This window comes from Neoarius graeffei, chromosome 10, assembly GCF_027579695.1.
Source record: "Neoarius graeffei isolate fNeoGra1 chromosome 10, fNeoGra1.pri, whole genome shotgun sequence".
In the NCBI taxonomy this organism is placed as follows: Eukaryota; Metazoa; Chordata; class Actinopteri; order Siluriformes; family Ariidae; genus Neoarius; species Neoarius graeffei.
Window position 1 is genome coordinate 5,999,593 of NC_083578.1, and position 21,762 is coordinate 6,021,354.

Here is a 21,762-nt window from a genome sequence, read left to right on the forward strand (position 1 = left end):
GAGAAGCAGTGGGTTCCACCTTATTATGCCCTTAAATTGCACGTGTGAAAACAATGTACGATCACATTTGCAATTTATAAATCTCATCTCATCTCATTATCTCTAGCCGCTTTATCCTTCTACAGGGTCGCAGGCAAGCTGGAGCCTATCCCAGCTGACTACGGGCGAAAGGCGGGGTACACCCTGGGCAAGTCGCCAGGTCATCACAGGGCTGACACATAGACACAGACAACCATTCACACTCACATTCACACCTACGGTCAATTTAGAGTCACCAGTTAACCTAACCTGCATGTCTTTGGACTGTGGGGGAAACCGGAGCACCCGGAGGAAACCCACGCGGACACGGGGAGAACATGCAAACTCTGCACGGAAAGGCCCTCGCCGGCCCCGGGGCTCGAACCCAGGACCTTCTTGCTGTGAGGCGACAGCGCTAACCACTACACCACCGTGCCGCCCCAATTTTTATATATATATATATATATATATATATATATAAAGTTTCCCCCTCCTCCGCCGTGCGAAGCCTTTGAAAAATTGAGGCTACAATGGGACATTCTGAGAGGGAAATTGTAACAAATTGTTTGTCAACAGTGAAAAAGAAAATAAAACTTTGTCACAAACACTTAATTCAAATTCTAATACCTCATGATTCAAATTGAAATTTATAATTCAAATTCAAATGAATCAAACTTAAAGTATTAAACATTCACCAGAGAAATCTGTTTTCTTATACTAGAATAAGGCAGAGTTAGTTGTTCAAAATGAAAAAAAAAAATTGGAGAGCAAAATTTTCTTTAAAAAGGAAACTAAAAAAGTAAACATTGTAAAGTTGGAATCCAACCCAAATCACAAAGTTTGAAACCATGCAAAAAATGTAAGTGCGCTAAAAAAACAAAAAAATACTTGAACTTTTCCTGGAACTTGGTCTTTCTCTCATTTTACTTTTCCACTGAACACTCGGTGTCTTCATCAGAGCAAGACATCTGGTCTTCATTCGTCACGGATTCCGCGACACCGCTGTCACAGCGCTCGGTCGGCGCGTCCTTCAGTGAGGCCCCGGAACTGGCAGTATGGACCAATCCCTCGATTGTCGCGATCTCGCCATCGGAAACATCTTTATCTGCTTTGTGACAGAAAAAAGAAGTCATCTTCTTCTGCCCAGGACAGTCTTTGCCTTTCTTCTGTTTCGTGCCGCGGGACATCTTTAAATGCCCAAGTGTCAACAAAAACAACTCGCGAACTTCTGTCAAAAGTTCCCGCGCCCGTGGGTGAAAGGTCATTCAGTCTCGAGAAATCTTGCTCTACAAGTCAGTTGACCTTGTAGGTAACCCATGTCAAATCGCACAAGAGCAACTGCAACAAGTAAACAACTAAACAACATGGCGCCTCGGTGTGGAAAACGCCAATTCAGATCGTTTTTGCACCGTCTGGCGGTGTATCTACTATGATTGGAATATTTTTGGAGTAATTATAACGTATTTGATGATCAGACACATTGTCACGTGGTGTTGCTGGGATGTTTTCACAGAGGAAAGATCGTTTTGAGAAAGACTGCATGTTGTGCAGTAAGTGCGTGGCCTAAGTGTGACTTGGGGTTCAATCGGCATTTCGGTAAGGGGGCGCATGCCGAGAGTAAGAGGGTGCAGCGCCCCTGTTCCCCGGTTTAGACTAAAGCATACACACACACACACACACACACACACACACTGGTATGCAAAAGTTTGGGCACCCCTGGTCAAAATTGCTGTTACTGTGAACAGTTAAGCAAGTTGAAGATGAAATGATCTCCAAAAGGCATAAAGTTAAAGATGACTCATTCCCTTTATATTTTAAGCAAAAACATTTTTTTATATTTTCATCTTTTACATTTTCAAAATGACAAAAAAGGAAAAGGGCCCGAAGCAAAAGTTTGGGCACCCTGCATGGTTAGTACCTACTGTACAACCCCGATTCCAAAAAAGTTGGGACAAAGTACAAATTGTAAATAAAAACGGAATGCAATAATTTACAAATATCAAAAACTGATATTGTATTCACAATAGAACATAGACATCATATCAAATGTTGAAAGTGAGACATTTTGAAATTTCATGCCAAATATTGGCTCATTTGAAATTTCATGACAGCAACACATCTCAAAAAAGTTGGGACAGGGGCAATAAGAGGCTGGAAAAGTTAAAGGTACAAAAAAGGAACAGCTGGAGGACCAAATTGCAACTCATTAGGTCAATTGGAAATAGGTCATTAACATGACTGGGTATAAAAAGAGCATCTTGGAGTGGCAGCGGCTCTGAGAAGTAAAGATGGGAAGAGGATCACCAATCCCCCTAATTCTGCGCCGACAAATAGTGGAGCAATAGCAGAAAGGAGTTCGACAGTGTAAAATTGCAAAGAGTTTGAACATGTCATCATCTACAGTGCATAATATCATCAAAAGATTCAGAGAATCTGGAAGAATCTCTGTGCATAAGGGTCAAGGCCGGAAAACCATACTGGATGCCCGTGATCTTCGGGCCCTTAGACGGCACTGCATCACATACAGGCATGCTTCTGTATTGGAAATCACAAAATGGGCTCAGGAATATTTCCAGAGAACATTATCTGTGAACACAATTCACCGTGCCATCCGCCGTTGCCAGCTAAAACTCTATAGTTCAAAGAAGAAGCCGTATCAAAACATGATCCAGAAGCGCAGACGTCTTCTCTGGGCCAAGGCTCATTTAAAATGGACTGTGGCAAAGTGGAAAACTGTTCTGTGGTCAGACGAATCAAAATTTGAAGTTCTTTATGGAAATCAGGGACGCCGTGTCATTCGGACTAAAGAGGAGAAGGACGACCCAAGTTGTTATCAGCGCTCAGTTCAGAAGCCTGCATCTCTGATGGTATGGGGTTGCATTAGTGTGTGTGGCATGGGCAGCTTACACATCTGGAAAGACAACATCAATGCTGAAAGGTATATCCAGGTTCTAGAGCAACATATGCTCCCAACCAGATGATGTCTCTTTCAGGGAAGACCTTGCATTTTCCAACATGACAATGCCAAACCACATACTGCATCAATTACAGCATCATGGCTGCGTACACTGTAAGCCCGGACTTTGTATTTAATTAAATGTTTTAATTACAATGTACGTAAAAATTTAAGTTTGATTGCATTACTAAAAAATATTAAGTATATTCTACTAATTTGAACACATAGTCAAAAGTGTTAATAAGTTTAAGTTGAATGGCCTTAAAATTCTAAGTTTTAGTCATGACCACACCTCTTTTTTAATCTGCGCAGAGTTGTGAAGCCGCCATTTTAACTTTCACAGATCAGCAGCAGTTACGTGAGGTTTGGTAAAATTCAGAGTGAGCTTCAGCCAACGTTTGTTCTCTGAACTTAGTATTTTGGATCCTGACTGTCAGTGGGAATGTTTGTTTTAACTTTAAGAGCAGTGGAAATCGCGTGTTTTACAGTTACAGGTGGTATTTTACCAATTTCACGTCATTTTCATCTGTTGGCTAAGTTGCTTTTGTCACTGTGGAGAGCTCTCTGGATTTGGAATGGGACACTTTTGAAGACTTCGGATAATGTAAGTATACAGCACAACCATATCATAGGTTTAATCATTATATATTGTACGATTAAGTACCTAACGTTAGAATTGACGTTCTTCCCCTATTAGCGAAGTGCTCACTAGCTGTTAGCTGCATTGAACACCCGACCGACAGCACAGAAAACGCGGTCTTCCACGTTGCGCAGCACAAGGGAGAAGGAGAGCGAAAGGAAGGCAACGGTCCGTTGGTGTATCACTGTTCACTCAATTTGGTAAGTGCTGTTGCATTTTGAGACGACCATGAACTGAAATGGGCTAGGTTAGTTCATTATTCGGATCAAACAAAGCGAAATGGCTTAGTTAATTGGAAGTTTAATTAAATGTTTTAGCCCAAGTTTTTTGTTAAATCTTTGTTATTCCAAAAAGTGCACTCAAACCCCTTTAAGTTTCCTTAGTTGCCAAGGTACCAAACAGACAGTTTTGGAATTAGCACTTGCAACACTCAGATCCAAATATGACCAGTCTTTATTGTCCTTTCAATAATTACATTCAGTTCACTTATTTTCTGAGGCTTTTCATTTTAAATATCTAACTGGTATGATTGTGTCCTGCACTGTCAATCTTTCTCTTGTCAGGATGCAACTTGCAAGGACTTATACAGTCAGACTCCAGTGGGAATCCTCTGCATTGATGAAGAAAGTCCTCAGCTGAACCCATCCAGAGTAGGAATCATCCTGGAAGGCAGTGTGGTGATGGACGAGCTGCCCAACCTTCCTCAGGCCTTCTGTGTCCTTTTTGGGCTGATATACAGTACGCCCTACACCTGGATTATCCAAAGTACATGAAAAACACTTTTTACTTTGTCCAGCAGGTGATGTTCAACCTGGGTAAAAGTGAGCTGGCACCCAAAATTCAGACTCTGAAAAATCAGCTTGAAGTCTAATGCCGCTTTTCCACTACAAACGCGGCTGAGCCGTGCCGTGCTGAGTCGAGCTGAGTCGAGCTGAGCGGGGCTGTTGGAGTTGCATTTCGACTACAACCGCGCTGAACCGTGCTGGCTGGAAGTGGGTGGACACATTGGGTGGAGTTAGCGAAAGTGGGTGGACGTCACGTGATGTCGTTAAGCAGCGCAAACAGTGACATCAGTGACAGTGGCGGAACAAGTCAGAGCCGGGCCGGGGGCGGGGCAAATGACCGGGCCCTTTATTAAAGCTTATCATAACATCATTTTAGGCTACAAAATGTCCGCAACTGCGGTGTTTACCAATTTCAACACTACCGGGTGCAACTATGTTATTTAGTACATCAAGTCCTTCAAATGAACATGTAACTCAGAAACAAAAAACATTAGGATACTGTACATGGCTCATAATAAAACATCAATAGCCTATACTGCGCACATTATTTGAAGGGCATACGAATGAGCGCTCAGAGGTTGCAACGGTGACAGGAAGAGTCAGAAATAAAAGGAGGGCAGTGCAAACCTCACTGAATGCACTGTGTTTACCAATTTCAACACTACGGGGTGCAACTATGTTATTTTGTACATTAAGTCCTTCAAACGAACATGTAACTCAGAAACAAAAAAACATTAGGCGACATACTGTACATGGCTCATAATAAAACATCAATAGCCTACTGCGCGCATTATTTGAAGGGCATACGACGAGCCTTGCGCTCCGCGAACTCGTCCACGATGCTCTGTATGTCACTGATTCAGTGATCTTTTAAGCAGTAGTCTCACGACCCGAATAGTAAACAATAAACATGGAGGACATGGTGTCGTTAGTGTTGCTGGTCTTGGTGCTGTGGCTTGTTGTCACCGACAACGCCAACAGATACTGGCAAGAGCGTATAGATGAGGCGAGGCGCATAAGGCTTCAGAAATTCTCGTAATTCGTAATTATTCTTCTTCCGGGTTTGCGGTGTTTACAGATCCCAGCGCGCTCGCGGGGCGTGTGTGGGCATGTGAGGACACGCCTCCTCACCAATCAGTGCACAGGGGAGTGTCTGCTCATGCCCCCAGCCTCACTCGGCACGGTTTGGCTCGCTTCAGCCCCACTCCAAAACGGTGCGAGTTTTAGGGGCTAAGCAGGGCTGAAACGAGCTGAGTCGTGCTGGTTTTTGGTAGTCGAAACGCGAGCCGTGTCGGGCTGAAGTGAGCTGAAGCGAGCTGAAGTGAGCTGAAAAAGGGTAGTGGAAAAGGGCCAAAAGGGGTTTCAAGTAGTTATGCTACTGTTCCAGGTGCTACTGTATGCTACTATTCCAGATACAGTATTCTGCTGTTCCAGATATCAGGTGCTTAGTTTTTAATGTTGCTCTTTTAGATAAGTGTGCTGCCGTTTGTGCGCTGTTTTCACTTTGTCTGATGATGTGGGCAGTGATATCATGGGTTAATGATCCAGTTACTGTCATTTGTTTGGATTTATTTGGACATGTTATTTGGTTAAGTAGGATTTTGGTGTGTCAGTTCATCACTATTGCTTACCTTTTCCATCCTCTCTCTCTCTGCCCTCCTGTCTCTCTCTCCCTCTCTCTCTGAAAGTAAATATTTCTGTCAGTGAAAATCTTATATAGTATATGCATATTTTCTCAGTCCTGCCATTAAGAAAGATGAACACCATGCTGTCAGTCTTGTGAATCCAGGATTTGATTGTTTTTTTTCTGCTCCTTTTTTTTTGTAAATGTGCTATCTACAGTAAAATAAAAGAGAAAAAGAATGTACATTTGTTTTCTTTTTTTGTTCATTAAAGTTAATATTGCTATTTATATTGCATTAAACCAACTTGGCATTTAGTGTAATGAACTTAATATGTTACATTTAATGATTATACAAAGCAATTGGTTTAGCAAAAGATTTTAAGTTAAATCAACTTGGTATCTAGTGTGTTGTACTTAAAATAGCAATTCCATTCCCATCAAGCATTTAAGTTTAATTCACTCAAGTTTTGATTATACATTACTTAATTTTTTTAAGGCAACCACTTTCCTCAAATTTTTTAAGTAAACGCAACTTATCCGGGCTTACAGTGTAGAAGAAGGGTCCGGGAACTGAACTGGCCAGCCTGCAGTCCAGATCTTTCACCCATAGAAAACATTTGGCGCATCATAAAACGGAAGATACGACAAAAAAGACCTAAGACAGTTGAGCAACTAGAATCCTACATTAGCCAAGAATGGGTTAACATTCCTATCCCTAAACTTGAGCAACTTGTCTCCTCAGTCCCCAGATGTTTACAGACTGTTGTAAAGAGAAAAGGGGATGTCTCACAGTGGTAAACATGGCCTTGTCCCAACTTTTTTGAGATGTGTTGTTGTCATGAAATTTAAAATCACCTAATTTTCCTCTTTAAATGATACATTTTCTCAGTTTAAACATTTGATATGTCATCTATGTTCTATTCTGAATAAAATATGGAATTTTGAAACTTCCACATCATTGCATTCCGTTTTTATTTACAATTTGTACTTTGTCCCAACTTTTTTGGAATCTGGGTTGTAGTAACACCTATGGAATCAATTTTGGCACAAAATTGCTTCCATAAAAATCTGCAATGGAATCCCTCAAGAGGCACAAGCTGAAGGTTTTGCCCGGGCCCTCACAGTCCCCTGACCTAAACATCATTGAAAATCTATGGCTAGATCTCAAAAGAGCAGTGCTGGGTTGCTTGCTTTGGTTATTATTGTATTGTGTGCATGTAGTGTCTGTGTGTGTGTTTGTTCCGCTTATCCTTTAAAGGCAAAACGGCAGTGGCGCAATCGGGTTGGAAAACCTCAGCAGTTGGTCTTCATACAAGTAAGTGGTTTGGCTTTTTCTATTAACATGGCGTCAGAGTTACAGGAACTTAAGGAGCTGGTCCAGCAATTAAAACTGGACAATGAGCGCCTGCGTTGGGAACAGGCAGACGCTCAGGCTGCACTGTCTAACCCGACAGGTGTGTCGGGTGGTAGTGGGAATAATCATTCTGCTTCTTCTTCCTCTGCCCCTCAGTCAGCTGCTTCATATGATCGTTTGCTTTATATACCCAGAGAACGGAAGTGCCCCAAGTTCCGTGGCCCTGGTGGCATGGGGGTGGCCGAGTGGATCGAAGAGGTACGTGCTAGTATCCGTGCCAGACATCTGAACTTGGTAGACCAAGCCGATTTCATTTATGACCATTTGGAAGGTGAGGCTAAGAACGAAATCAAATTTAGGCCTGACTCTGATCGTGAAGACCCAGAGAAAATTTTGTCCATTCTTAACAACCTATATGGTTGTTCTCAGTCTTATGCCTCATTGCAGGAGGCTTTCTTTTCTTGCCGGCAAGGTGAAGGAGAATCCCTGCAGGAATACTCGCACGCTCTGTTTCGCCTTATGGATCAAGTAATAACTAGTGCTCCTGACAGGGTACCAAATTCAGATGTCTTGCTAAGGGACCAATTTATTGAGAATGTGCTCGATCCTTCTCTCCGCAGAACCCTGAAACAAAGTGTCCGTGCCAACCCTCTGCTGACTTTGCTGGAGGTTCGCGATGAGGCCTTAAGGTGGGAGCGAGAGGGGAGAGTGACCAAAGGTAGGCCAAGGAGTTATTCTGTGCCTTCCCTTTGTGCTGCAGTTGCGTCTAGGGCACCCCCCGCTGCTTCCACCTCCGTTGAGGCCCGTGAGGGGCTGTTTTCTGAGATTTCCGAGATTAAACAAATGCTAAAGCGACAGCAAGAGCAGCTTAATCAACTCTCTCAACAGGTCATGCAGATCTAGAATGCCACGCGGCCGCATTCGAGAAGTCGCAATGACCCCATGATTTGTAGACGCTGTAACCAGCCTGGTCATTACACTAGCCATTGCGATAATGAACGCGCCCCCCAAACTTTTCAGGCTCATCCGCCATTTAGGCTACCTAACTCTAGCCGGCCGTCGGAAAACTAGCACCCTCTGGAGTGCAGAGCCACATTTCAGATGGGGTTAAGTTGGGCTCGACTGGCGCTGGTGCTAACCAGTCCACCATATCCCAGGTCGTGGGGGCTTGTCCCTATGTCCCTGTGTGCATCGGTGGCGTTGAATTGCAGTGCTTATTGGACACCGGCTCTATGGTTTCTACTATGCCGGAGTCCTTTTTCTTTCAAAATTTCAAGGAGCAGCTTCAGACCTGTAATTGGTTGCAGTTGAAGGCGGCTAATGGACTTGATATTCCCTACCTCGGCTATGCCGAGTTTGATGTTTCTGTTTTTGGTAAGGTCATTCCCAGGCGAGGCATATTGGTGGTGAAGGATAGCCCGACTGCCATTCTGTGTCCTGGTGTGCACGGTGTCTTGGGGATGAACATTATCACTCAGTGCTATGAGGAATTGTTTAAACAACATGGCTCTGCTTTGTTCGATGCCTCCGGAAGTCTACCTGTGGCTGAAGTGTGGCGGCAAGCTTTTCAAGCTTGCCATATCTCGCCACCAGAAGAACGTCAGGCAGGTGTAGCAAAGGTCAGAGGAAGATATCCTATGTACATACCCGGGGGCACAGTGCATTTAGTGCCAACTACTTGTGCTCAGCGGTTCTTGGTCCAACCTTGCACGGTACTCCTCGAGCCATCCAATAGGCTAGATGCCCAATCCGTTGATGTGGTAGTACCATCCACTGTAGTGAAGGTCGTCAGGGGTACAGCCTATATTCCTGTGGCCAACGTTGGCACTCAGACTGCCAAATTGTACCCCAGGTCTGTACTAGGCTGTTTGAGTGCCGTCCAGGTGGTTAGCCTACACCCTGGGATTCATGAAGTGGTGGAGCCGGTAGCTGGGCCTGCCGCGGTCGTTGCAGTTGTTCACGCCCAGGAACAACAGCCAGATAAGATTGAGGCCTTGGTCCAGGTGATGGACTTATCAGCTCTTTCAGAGTCAGAACAAGGGAAAGTGCGGGCATTATTGCAGAAGCATAAGTCTGTTTTCTCCGTGCATGAGCGTGACTTAGGCTGCACTGATTTGATCCAATATGAAATCCCTCTCCTTGATAATGCCCCTATTCGCCAGCGCTATCGTAGGATTCCACCCTCTGACTTTGAGGCTGTGAAATCTCATATTCACCAACTTTTGGAGGCTCGTGTGATAAGGGAGAGCTGTAGTCCCTATGCCTCACCGATAGTGTTAGTAAGGAAGAAGGACGGCAGTTTAAGGCTTTGTGTGGACTATCGTCAGCTTAATAGTAAGACTCGTCGTGATTCCTGTCAGCCCATCTGAACACACAGTGCTGCTCTCAGCCCATCAGAACACACAGTGCTGCTCTCAGCCCATCAGAACACACAGTGCTGTTCTCAGCCCATCAGAACCCACAGCACTGCTCTCAGCCCATCAGAACACACAGTGCTGCACTCAGCCCATCAGAACACACATCGCTGCTCTCAGCCCATCAGAACACACAGAGCTGCGCTCAGCCCATCAGAACACACAGCGCTGCTCTCAGCCCATCAGAACACACAGCGCTGCTCTCAGCCCATCAGAACACACAGCGCTGCTCTCAGCCCATCAGAACACACAGCGCTGCTCTCAGCCCAACAGAACACACAGCGCTGCTCTCAGCCCATCAGAACACAAAGTGCTGCTCTCAGCCCATCAGAACACACAGTGCTGCTCTCAGCCCATCAGAACACACAGTGCTGCTCTCAGCCCATCAGAACACACAGTGCTGCTCTCAGCCCATCAGAACACACAGTGCTGCTCTCAGCCCATCAGAACACACAGTACTGCTCTCAGCCCATCAGAACACACAGTGCTGCTCTCAGCCCATCAGAACACACCGAGCTGTGCAATTGTTACACGCTTACATCCTTCCAGCACGATGACACAGTGGCTCGTGCATCTAAGCTAATAGAAAGAAACAGTGGTGCTTGAAAGTTTGTGAACCCTTTTGAGTTTTCCATATTTCTTTATCAATATGACCAAAAACATCATCAGATTTTCACACAAAATTATTTATTTATTTATTTATTTGTAAAAACCCATGAAGGTTTTTTTGTTTTTCTCTCCAAAAAGAAATGAAGCTTTAAAATAAGCAGCATGAACATCAGGACCACCCCAAATATCTTTTACAGTTCAAAAACTTCATTACAGTGCAATGCTCTATCAAATAATAATAATAATAATAATAATAATAATAATAATAATAATTATTATTATTATTATTATTATTATTAATGTTCTTGTTATATTTGATTTTAAAGCATCAAATCAGTTAGGACGGTGTGTTTAAACTGAAATTAAAACTGAAAGCAGTGAGTTGTAAATAATCTTTGACCTGTATTGAATTCAAAACAATTTGATTCAAAAGCACATAATTTGATCTTTTATGTCTCATCTCATCATCTCTAGCTGCTTTATCCTGTTCTACAGGGTCGCAGGCAAGCTGGAGCCTTTCCCAGCTGACTCAACCCCGGACCTTCTTGCTGTGAGGCAACAGCGCTAACCACTACACCACCGTGCCACCATGTTTTATGTCATTCATTCATTTATTTATTCAAAATAAACACTCATTTAAATTTTCATTCTTGGAACACATTTTAAAAAAGTCGGGACAGTAAAGCATTTCCCAATTTATAATGTTTATAATGTCCCCGTTCCTTCTCCCAACACTTAAAAGCTGTTTATGGACTGAAGACTCCAAGTGATGAAGTGTTTCAGGTGTTATTTTTGTCCCGTTCTTCCTGTAAACAGGTCTTAAAGTGTGTAACAGTTCGAGGTCGTCACTGTCATATTTTTCATTTCTAAATTCTCCACACGTTCTCTATTGGGGACAGAGGGGACACGCCCTCTTCTTCCACAGCCACGCCTTTGTAATGTGAGCAGAATGTGGTTTTGCATTGTCTTGTTGAAATCTCCCTGGAAAAGACGTCGTCTTGAAGGCAGCAGATGTTTCTCCAAAATCTCAGTGTACTTTTCTGCATTAATGCTCCATCATAGAAGTGTAATGGCCCTTTTCCACTACCCTTTTTCAGCTCACTTCAGCTCACTTCAGCTCACTTCAGCCCGACACGGCTCGCGTTTCGACTACCAAAAACCAGCACGACTCAGCTCGCTTCAGCCCTGCTTAGCCCCTAAAACTCGCACCGTTTTGGAGTGGGGATGAAGCGAGCCAAAGCAAGCCGAGTGAGGCTGGGGGCGTGAGCAGACACTCCCCTGTGCACTGATTGGTGAGGAGGAGTGTCCTCACATGCCCACACACGCCCCGCGAGCGCGCTGGGATCTGTAAACACCGTAAACCCGGAAGAAGAAGAATTACAAATTACGAGAATTTCTGAAGCCTTATGCGCCTCGCCTCATCTATACGCTCTTGCCAGTATCTGTCCGCGTTGTCGGTGACAACAAGCCACAGCACCAAGACCAGCAACACTAACGACTCCATGTCCTCCATGTTTATAGTTTACTATCCGGGTCGTGAGACTACCGCTTAAAAGCTCACTGATGTCACTGTTTGCGCTGCTTAACGACATCACCTGACGTCCACCCACTTTCGCTAACTCCACCCAGTGTGTCCACCCACTTCCAGCCAGCACGGTTCAGCGCGGTTGTAGTCGAAATGCAACTCCAACAGCCCCGCTCAGCCTGACTCAGCACGGCACGGCTCAGCCCGACTCAGCCGCGTTTGTAGTGGAAAAGCGGCATAAGTTACCTTCGCCGAAGGCACTGACCCAACCCCATACCATGACACACCCTGGCTTTTGGACTTGTTCCTGCTAACAGTCTGCATGGCCCTTTTCATCTTTGGTCCTGAGCACATGGTGTCAGTTTCTTCCAAAAAAGACCTGGAATACTGATTCATCTGATCACAATACCCGTTCCCACTGTGTGATGGTCCATCCCAGACGCCTCTGAGCCCGGAGAGGTCGACGGCACTTCTGGACACAGTTAACAGAAGGCTTCCTTTCTGCACTAGAGCCCTGCACTCCCGCGGGAGTCCCGCGGGACCCGCCGCAAAGCAGTGCGGCGCAGGACAAATTTTGAAAGCTCATTGCGGGCGGAACCTGCGCGCGCAGGCAGGAGTGCACATATGTGGCGCCGGTGGGAGCGGTGATAAACTGCAGTCCCCCTAACTAAAAATGCATTTGAAATAAAATGCATAAATTATTAATTTATATCTATAATTTGTGCTGGATATTTTATTTAGCATTAATAAAAACATTTTAAGATGCCTAAATTTGCAGAGAGAGTCAGATTACCAGAGGAATAGCAGCTTACATTTGCTATTCATTCCCCTAACGGGAAATCCTTTGATCATTCTAATGACTCACATTTCACACCCAGTTAGCAAGAGAACCATGAGTGAAGTGATTTAGGGCTTGCGTTAGTCTACAACTTTAGTCAGAGAGACATGTTACAGGCGGCACAGTGGTGTAGTGATGGTCCTGGGTTCGAGCCCCGGGGCCGGCAAAAGTCTTTCTGTGTGAAGTTTGCATGTTTTCCGCATATCCGCGTGGGTTTTCTCCGGGTGCTCCGGTTTCCCTCACAGTCCAAAGACATGTAGGTTAGGTTAACTAGTGACTCTAAATTGACCGTAGGTGTGAATGGTTGTCTGTGTCTATGTGTCAGCCCTGTGATGACCTGGCGACTTGTCCAGGGTGTACCCCGCCTTTCGCTCGTAGTCAGCTGGGATATGCTCCAGCTTGCCTACGACCCTGTAGAAGGTTAAAGCGGCTAGAGATAATGAGATGAGACATGTTACACAGTGACGGTAGGCTTGACTCAATGCTATCCCAGAAATCCTTCCTGCAATATGCAAATTTGGCCGCCTCTGATTGGACAGCCAAATTTGCATATTACAGGAAGGATTTCTGGGATAGCATTGAGTCAAGCCTACCGTCACTGTGTAACATGTCTCTCTGACTAAAGTTGTAGACTAACGCAAGCCGTAAATCACTTCACTCATGGTTCTCTTGCTAGCTGAGTGTGAGCTGCGAGTCTTTAGTAAGCTGCTATTTCTCTGGTAATCTAACTCTCTCTGCAAACTTAGGCATCTTAAAATGTTTTTATTAAAGCTAAATAAAATATCCAGCACAAATTATATATGATAGATATAAATTAATAATTTATGCATTTTATTTCAAACACATTTTTAGTTAGCGGGACTGCAGCTTATCACCGCTCCCGCCCGCGCCACATATGTGCACTCCCGCTCCTGCCCACGCGCAATGAGCTTTCAAAATTTGTCCCGCGCCGGGAGTCCCGCAGGATTCCCGCAGGAGTGCAGGGCTCTAACTCAAGCCTACCGTCACTGTGTAACATGTCTCTCCGACTAAAGTTGTAGACTAACTCGAGCAGTAAATCAATTCACTTCTCTTGCTCGCTCTGCTTTACAATAAAGAAAACAAACAAACCATACCATTGGTACAAAGCAAGCCCATTCACTTTTTTATGCTAATCAGAGAATTACAATGGTTTCTCATATGATAAATTAATAAATAATTGTATTATTGCCACAGCGCTTACAAAACCGAAGCTGTTTATTTGGCAAGATGCTAAAACATATTTCTGAAAGGACTTCAGATAAGTTAATGTTATTCATGTTAGCATAACTCCATTTTTTACATGCTAACTAACAGTGTCCAAGTTAACTAGCTATGTGTTAACGTTAGCCATGGACAAGGCTACGGCAACCTGGCGGGCAAATCCATAGAAAGTCATTTGACTAACCAGACTGCACAGCTATTGCAACGTTATCGCTAGCTTGAAAACCACAGACAACTTCACTGTAAGCTTTCTCTTGGAATAAAACATTTACAGACCTCAATATGCTTCTGCAGGTTGGACGGCGAGTTTTTGTCGGCCGTGATGTGGTTTGTTTTAGGCAAACAAAGCAAACATTTAAAACAAAACAAATCTTTAATCCTTTCAGAAAACTGAAACATGTGTTCTAGCAATAGTGTGTGTTCCCCAGAAGAACCGCCTCCTTCCATTCTGCCATCAAGTGATCGTGTTAAATAACGCTGCTGAGAAATCACTGAACTTGATTTTATACAGTCTATGGATGTGACGTGACCCGAGTGATTACTGATAGACTGTCTCAGTGTCACCTGCGAAGAAATCAATCACGTTTTAGAAAAGAAAAGAAAAAAACATCCATTTTCAAAACTGCTTCACAGTAACGAGGACCTTGATAGAAATGTAGTGGAGTGAAAAGTACGATATTTGTCTTTCAAATGTAGTGAAGTTAAAGTCATAAGTTTCCAAAAAAATAAAACTCATGTAAAGTACAGTACTCAAGTAAATGTGCTTCGTTACTGTCCACTCCTGTTCAGAAATCACTAGGTTTTTTGTTTCGTTTTTTTTAAATTTGCATTTTCCATACCGTCCCAACTTTAACTGATTTGGGGTTGTATTATTATCATCACAATTATTTGGTATAATTGGTTTGTTTTGATCAGTTATGTTTCTACAGTGTGTGTGTGTGTGTGTGTAAGCAGATGGCTGAATGGACAATAGTTGCTATGATAACATAATGTTTGACTGTTATGCAGAGAATAACATACTGTAGGAAAACAATTAAAATAAACACCCCACGATGTCTGATCCTACATGTAACTATTTTTATTGACACTAAACTTTAATTTTTAAAGACATGAAGGTTAAAGAAAAACAACCCACATTCTTCTATATCTAAATGGGAAAAAAAATTATAAAATCTAGAACAGCTGAACTCAGATTTTGTGAATTGAAAACTAGATTATTATTATTATTATTATTATGATTATTATTGTTGTTGATTTCTCACACTCATTCCTCCTGCAGTTTGAGACAGAAATAATCCTGAACTTGTCTTAACTGATGAATTCAGAAGTTTTAAATAGTGAACTGATGGATTTAAACCTGACAGCTTTAACAGGTGAACAGTATTGGTTTGAATTCTGCCTGGAAACATGTGACTGTGTGTGTGTGTGTGTGTGTGTGGTGCAGGATTGGTGTGTGTGTGTGTGTGTGTGTGTGTGTGTAGAGTAGAGCTGCTTCACCCACACTTTCCTCAGTAAGAGAACACACTCAGAGAGGAACAATGTCGGAGCTGCTGAGAATACTGCTCCTCTTACTGCCTGCCATCCTGCACACAGCAAGTGAGTATTAGATCAGCTGCTGAGGTTAGGCTGTGTTAAAGAAAAAAAAGAAAAGAAAAAAATGTGTTCTGTTAAAAGAAAAGAAAGGAAATAGACAAAGAAACAAAAAGAAGCTCGTGTTTAGAAGGATGCAGTTTGTTCATTAAATTTATCAGAGGAATATTACAGAACTGCAGATTTATTTATTTATTGTTTAAAGGCAGGTTTAAGCACAGAATTAGTTTTTAAAATAAACATTAAAATCGATTCAAAATAAAAGCTGTATTACTCTCAGTTTTAGCAGTGAAATAAAGCTTTGGTGTTATTTTTCCCTCAGATGGAAATTCCGAGGCAGAGCTATTTTGGTGCTTCTGGAGCTCTGATGGTCTCAGTGACATGGAGTACATACTGTCTTACACCTTCAATAAGATCAACTACATAGAGTTTAACAGCACTGTGGGGAAGTTTGTGGGATACACTGCACACGGCATCTATAACGCAGAGAGATTTAACAATGACACTGCAAGACTGCAAGCACGGAAAGCCGAACTGGAAAGTTTCTGTAAGCACAATGCTCAGATTTACTCCAGCGACGTCCTCAGTAAAGCGGGTGAGATTATTTGTGAACCTCAAAACTTTTATTCTGTAATATTTCCAGTATTTCTTTATTCTGCAGCAGATTTATATTTATTTCGCAGTGGTTTATTTACTCATATTAAAATACAGAGTATATAATAAACCCTGAGCTGCTCTTCTCTAGCTGATTAGATACCAAATTAAATTCAGTGTCAAAAAAATATTATTATTATTATTATTATTATTATTATTAGTTTATAATGAATGACTCTCAGCTGTAAGTTGATGATGTTGTGGTTTAATTGTGCAGTTGAGCCTCAGGTTGAGGTCACTTTGGTAAAGAAGTCAGATGGCACTCACCCAGCCAGGCTGATGTGCAGCGCTTACAGCTTTTACCCACCAGACATTGAGGTGACCTGGCTGAGAAACGGGAAAGAGATTGAGGGAGGTGTAACATCCACTGAGGAGATGGCTGATGGAGACTGGTACTATCAGATCCACTCACATCTGGAGTACATGCCTGAATCTGGAGAGGAGATCTCCTGTGTGGTGCAACACGCCAGCTTCCAAAAGCCCATGGTCTATAAGTGGGGTGAGTCTGATCATCACAGTCAGATCTAAATATCTGAGTCCACTGTCATGAACTGAGCTTAAAAAAAACAGAGATCCTGTTTCACTCACATCATAACTCATCTTTCAAAATCTGGTGTTCAGTCAACAACAATAATCAATGACTTAAAAAAATATAATCATCAAATAAAATGTATTACGGTTTTTTATAGCTGAAAGTAAAAGTAGTTCTTAACACTGTTGTTGTATAAAAATGCTATTCCATAGCGCTTAGTGCTGCTATTAACTGCTATTATATGGATAATTTTGTAATCTATCTATATAAACCCCTTTCTGTCTCAGATCCCTCGATGTCTGAACCTGATAAGAGTAAGATTGCTATCGGGGCTTCAGGGCTGGTGTTGGGGATCGTGCTTTCAGCTGCTGGATTCATCTACTACAGGAAGAAATGCTCAGGTCAGTGGAAGATTGCAGGAAATCTACAAACAGAAACGTGTATTAGAACATCTGTGTATTTGTTATTAAAATTGAAGTGCCATTAATAATTAATATTTAACCTTGCTACCTGATATTCATCCTTCTGCTTTATTTCTGATTTGTGTTCACAGGACGGATCCTGGTGCCGACATAAACACAGGCATCATTTGAAGTTGACATGTTGGTTTCAGCTTCATTCCCCATATTGGATGGAGTTAATTTACCCATAATGCTCACTGTTTAGCTACAGTTAAGCTGAAATGTGATGATTTTTAAGCTCACACATGTGATGTTAATTTTTACAGGTCTGTGAGCAGAGAAACACTGGAGTGTTTGCTGAAATCGCTTTATCTGTTAAACATCTGCTTTATTCCGAACAATTAGAACCTGCTGAGAAATGAGCATTTCATAATATGTGCATCTGCGTCTGTATTATCACTTTCCTTAATGTAAGACCAGCTTTCTGTCAGATTTTGCTGAAACTGATGTTAAATATCTTGATTATAGGCTTTATAAGAGTTCTTGAGTAGAAATTTGACAAACTGAGCTTAGATACTACATTCAGCTTAAAAATGTATAAATTAATTCCTTATAATGCATCTGAAAGTTATGAAATAATTAATTACTATTACAGAAGTAAATGTAGCCTTGTAAAATTTTCATTATTAAATCATTAGCGCCCCCTACAGTCTATTTTAACCTGGATCACTTCCTCAGTTTTAGTGATGCTGTTTATTACGATTCAATACTAACAGTTATCTGTAAATTTCTGGTTTTGTATCATCAGTCACTTAAATTTCATTTTAATGGTAAAAACTGGATTGATTGTTGATTCTGTAGGGATGCTGACTTTTAATAAACTTTTGGTTGTAAAAGAAATTGCTGTAAAATTTTCTTTAAAACAGTAAATGACAAACTCTATTCATAAATATCATTCTACAGATTTATATATGTTGCATTATATAGCTGATGAAATTAACACAGTTCTTATGAGTAAACTTTTAATCCTGCTGTATTTCTGTGGCGTCATTACGACTGGATTATACATTATGAACTTAATTCAAGCTGAAGTGGAGAATCAGGTCCTGTTTGGGGTCGAGAGCTTCACTTCCTCTGGGGGAAAAAAACAGTGCATAAATAATACGAATAATAATAATGAAATGAATTTAAAAATGAAATGGTTTTCAGTGTGATGGATCATTTTGAGTTTATAAGATGATGCTTTTAATCAGGAGAGTCATTGAGCTGATTCTAAAATGTGTTCTTTAGCTTTGAAAAAACTCTGAGCTGAAATCTTGTCATTATTTTTAATCTGCAACACCAGAAAATATACACAATGATTTGATTGACTGTCTACTTTCTATAACAGTGCATTTATTATTCTGTCAGAAAATTTTAATCATGTAAGCGAAGCATAACGTTACATTACAGGCATTTATCAGACACTCTTAACCAGAGCAGCATACAATGTACCATGAGCAGCCTGGGGAGCAGTTGGAGATTAGGTTTATTGGTCCAGGGAACGGAACCAGCAACCTTTTGTTCCCAAAGCTGCTTCTCTAACCATTAGGCCATGGCTTCCCAACATAAATAAAGCACAGAGGTGACCAGCTGAGAGTTAAGTGTGATATTTACAGGCCTAACTGTGACTTCCTTTCAGTCATGGGATTTGACCTCACAACCTTTGGATCAGTAAGATCAAATCTTGTAGCCTGAGATTGAGAAATACTTTAACATGTGGAGTTTCAGCTGTGAGTGAAAGGTATAAACCGTATTACAGCTATCAAATCTGGAACAGGATTCCACCCTGGTATAGAGCCAATGTCCTATTTCATTCAAAGTGGCTTACAATTCAGACAGGTTATAATTGAACAGGTGAGGGTTCGAGCAGGTTAGGGTTCAGGATGTATGGATGTACAGGTTGTGGATGATTTCAATTTCTTATTACAGTAATAGCCTGACTTGCTTGATTGAAATAAAAGAAACAAGTTTCACAATAGGCAGCACAGTGCTGTAGTGGTTAGCACTGTCGCCTCACAGCAAGAAGGTTCTGGGTTCAAGCCCAGCGGCTGATGGGGGCCTTTCTGTGTGGAGTGTGCATGTTCTCCCCGTGTCTGTGTGGGTTTCCTCCGGGTGCTCCGGTTTCCCCCACAATCCAAAGACATGCAGGTTAGGATAATTGGTGGCTCTAAATTGACTGTAGGTGTGAATGGTTGTGTGTCTCTCTGTGTCAGACCTGTGATGACGTGGTGACTTGTCCAGGGTGAACCCCGCCTCTCACCCATAGTCAGTTGGGATAGGATCCAGCTTGCCTGCGACTGTGCACAGGATAAGCAATTACGGATAATGGATGGATGGAAGTTTCACAATAACAGCATCACACTCACTGATATTAAAAGTGATTTTGGCTGCAGTGTAATAAACCCACGAGTCAGAAATCATCATCTTTCAGTCTCTTGCTCTCACTGCTTATGTGTAGGTGATTATGCTGTATGTTAGCATTTGGCTAACATGAAGATGTAAAACATAGAGGAAATCTGAAACCAGTGGGATGTGTTTGAGGAAATTTTTACACTGATCAGCCATAACATTAAAACCACTGATCAGTGAAGTGAACATTATTGATCATCTCATTACAGTGGCACCAATCAAGTGGTGGGATATATTAGGCAGCAAGAAAGAGAACAGTCAGTTCTTGAAGTTGATGTGTTGGAAGCAGGAAAAATGGACAAGTGTATGAATCTGAGCAACTTTGCCAAAACTGTGATGGTGAGATGACTGGGTCTGAGCATCTCCAATATGGTACATCTTGCAGGGTGTTCCCGGTATGCAATGGTTAGTACTGAACAAAAGTGGTCCAAGGAAAGACAACCGGTGAACTGGCGACAGGGTCATGGGTGCCGAAGGCTCATAGATTCACATAGCACATATGGTACCATCCAGAAGAACAGAAGACCTACTGTAGCACAAAATGCTGAAAAAGTTAATGCTGGCTAAAACAGAAAGGTGTCAGATCTATAAAGGTGTCGCCGGTTCACCGTTGTTCACATTTTATACATTTGTGTAGATCTATATCCATTGTATTGCTTTTAAAAAGACTGCTTGCATTCCCACTTGCATCTGCCTCCCATTCCCTGACTGATATTGGGAATACTGTATTTATGAAATCAGTTATTCCAGGCTGTAATGTAAAAATGAGGTAGAGTCAGACATTATGCCATGCCTCAATAACTCATGAAGAAATAATCTATAAATAAATGTAATCTTGGACCTAATATGTTATGTCCATGGAAATTTTAGCATAAAAAAGCTATATTGCTCTTTGGAATAGTCAAAGACATTGCAGTGTATAATGAACTCCCAAATAATGAGATTTAATTTGTGATTGCAATACATAGCATAAAAGCAAGACATAAAAAAATAAATTTAACCCAATTTTATGTACAAATGGAAATGCATAAGCATAAAAGAACCATTTTAAATATTGTTTTATAATTTTATCCATTATATTAAGGCTGAATAGTCATATGTAAAAGATCTTATCGATTTTCAATCATTGAGTTTTTTTTTCTTAATTTAACAATACAGTATGTGTTTACCCACAATTATTGTCCACATTTTTTAATTATATTTTTGTTGCCAGCATACCACACTGTGCACCTGACAAACATCACGTGCGATGTGGCCATGATATAATACACTGATGTAATAAAATACTGTGTGGATTCAGTGTTCTGGATTATTTTGTGCTCCACATTATGGAAAACATTCCCATTGTTAAAGCTGATCAAGCACTCATCTGATACAGTTGCAGCTCACTTCCAGTAAGTGTAGTTTAAATTTTTGCTCATCAAAATGTCATTTATACATCCAGGATTGCATATTTATATATACACATTATTATACAGTAAGCAAACACTCAGTTCTGATAGTCAATATATTGGCTGTGGGAGAAATGGGCAGGCGTGAAATCCTGAGTGACTTTTATAAGAGCCAGAACCTTATTGCCAGATGACTGGGTTTGGAGCATCGCTGGTAAGGCTTATGGGCTGCTCCCACTCAGCATTTGTGAGTTCTGACTGAATGTGGTCTGCGGAGGAACAAACCATGAACCAGCACCGGGGGGTTGTGTGCCTGAGGCTGATTGACAGAGAGAGCAATGAAGCCCATCCCATCTGATCTAAACCAGGGTTGTAGTCGAGTCACTAAACCTCAAGTCCGAGTCCAGTCTCGAGTCCCCAGTGTTCAAGTCTGAGTCAAGTCCAAGTCATTAAATAAAATTTCAAGTCGAGTCCACAATTGGTCTGAGTCAAATCCGAGAACAAGACTCCAACTCCAACCGCACAATTTGACGGTGTCTGTTTCAGTGCCATTAACATTAGTTTGTTCCTGAACATGCCGTATGAACAGGTGAATGTGCTTCTCTTTATCAGGGAGTGTGAAGTATTCTGTCAGAGATGGTTGGGAGACGGATGTAAGTGCAGAAGGTGTGTTTATTAATACAAGTGAAGATGGTAAACAATCCAGAACGGCAGGCAAAATCGCAAAACGGTGAAACA

The 21,762-nt window shown here is 41.9% G+C and overlaps 2 protein-coding genes across 4 annotated transcripts in view; both read left to right on the forward strand.

Annotated features, from left to right (window-relative positions):
• LOC132892779 (H-2 class II histocompatibility antigen, A-R alpha chain-like) overlaps positions 1-21,762 on the forward strand; it is a 159,927-nt gene that overhangs the window by 3,261 nt on the left and 134,904 nt on the right. The window lies entirely within an intron of this gene.
• On the forward strand, positions 15,312-16,852 carry LOC132892772 (DLA class II histocompatibility antigen, DR-1 beta chain-like). The gene is made up of 3 exons (XM_060931145.1): positions 15,312-15,601; positions 15,918-16,190; positions 16,467-16,852. The coding sequence occupies exons 1-3, from the start codon at positions 15,544-15,546 to the stop codon at positions 16,775-16,777; spliced, it is 642 nt and encodes a 213-aa protein (XP_060787128.1). The 5' UTR covers positions 15,312-15,543; the 3' UTR covers positions 16,778-16,852.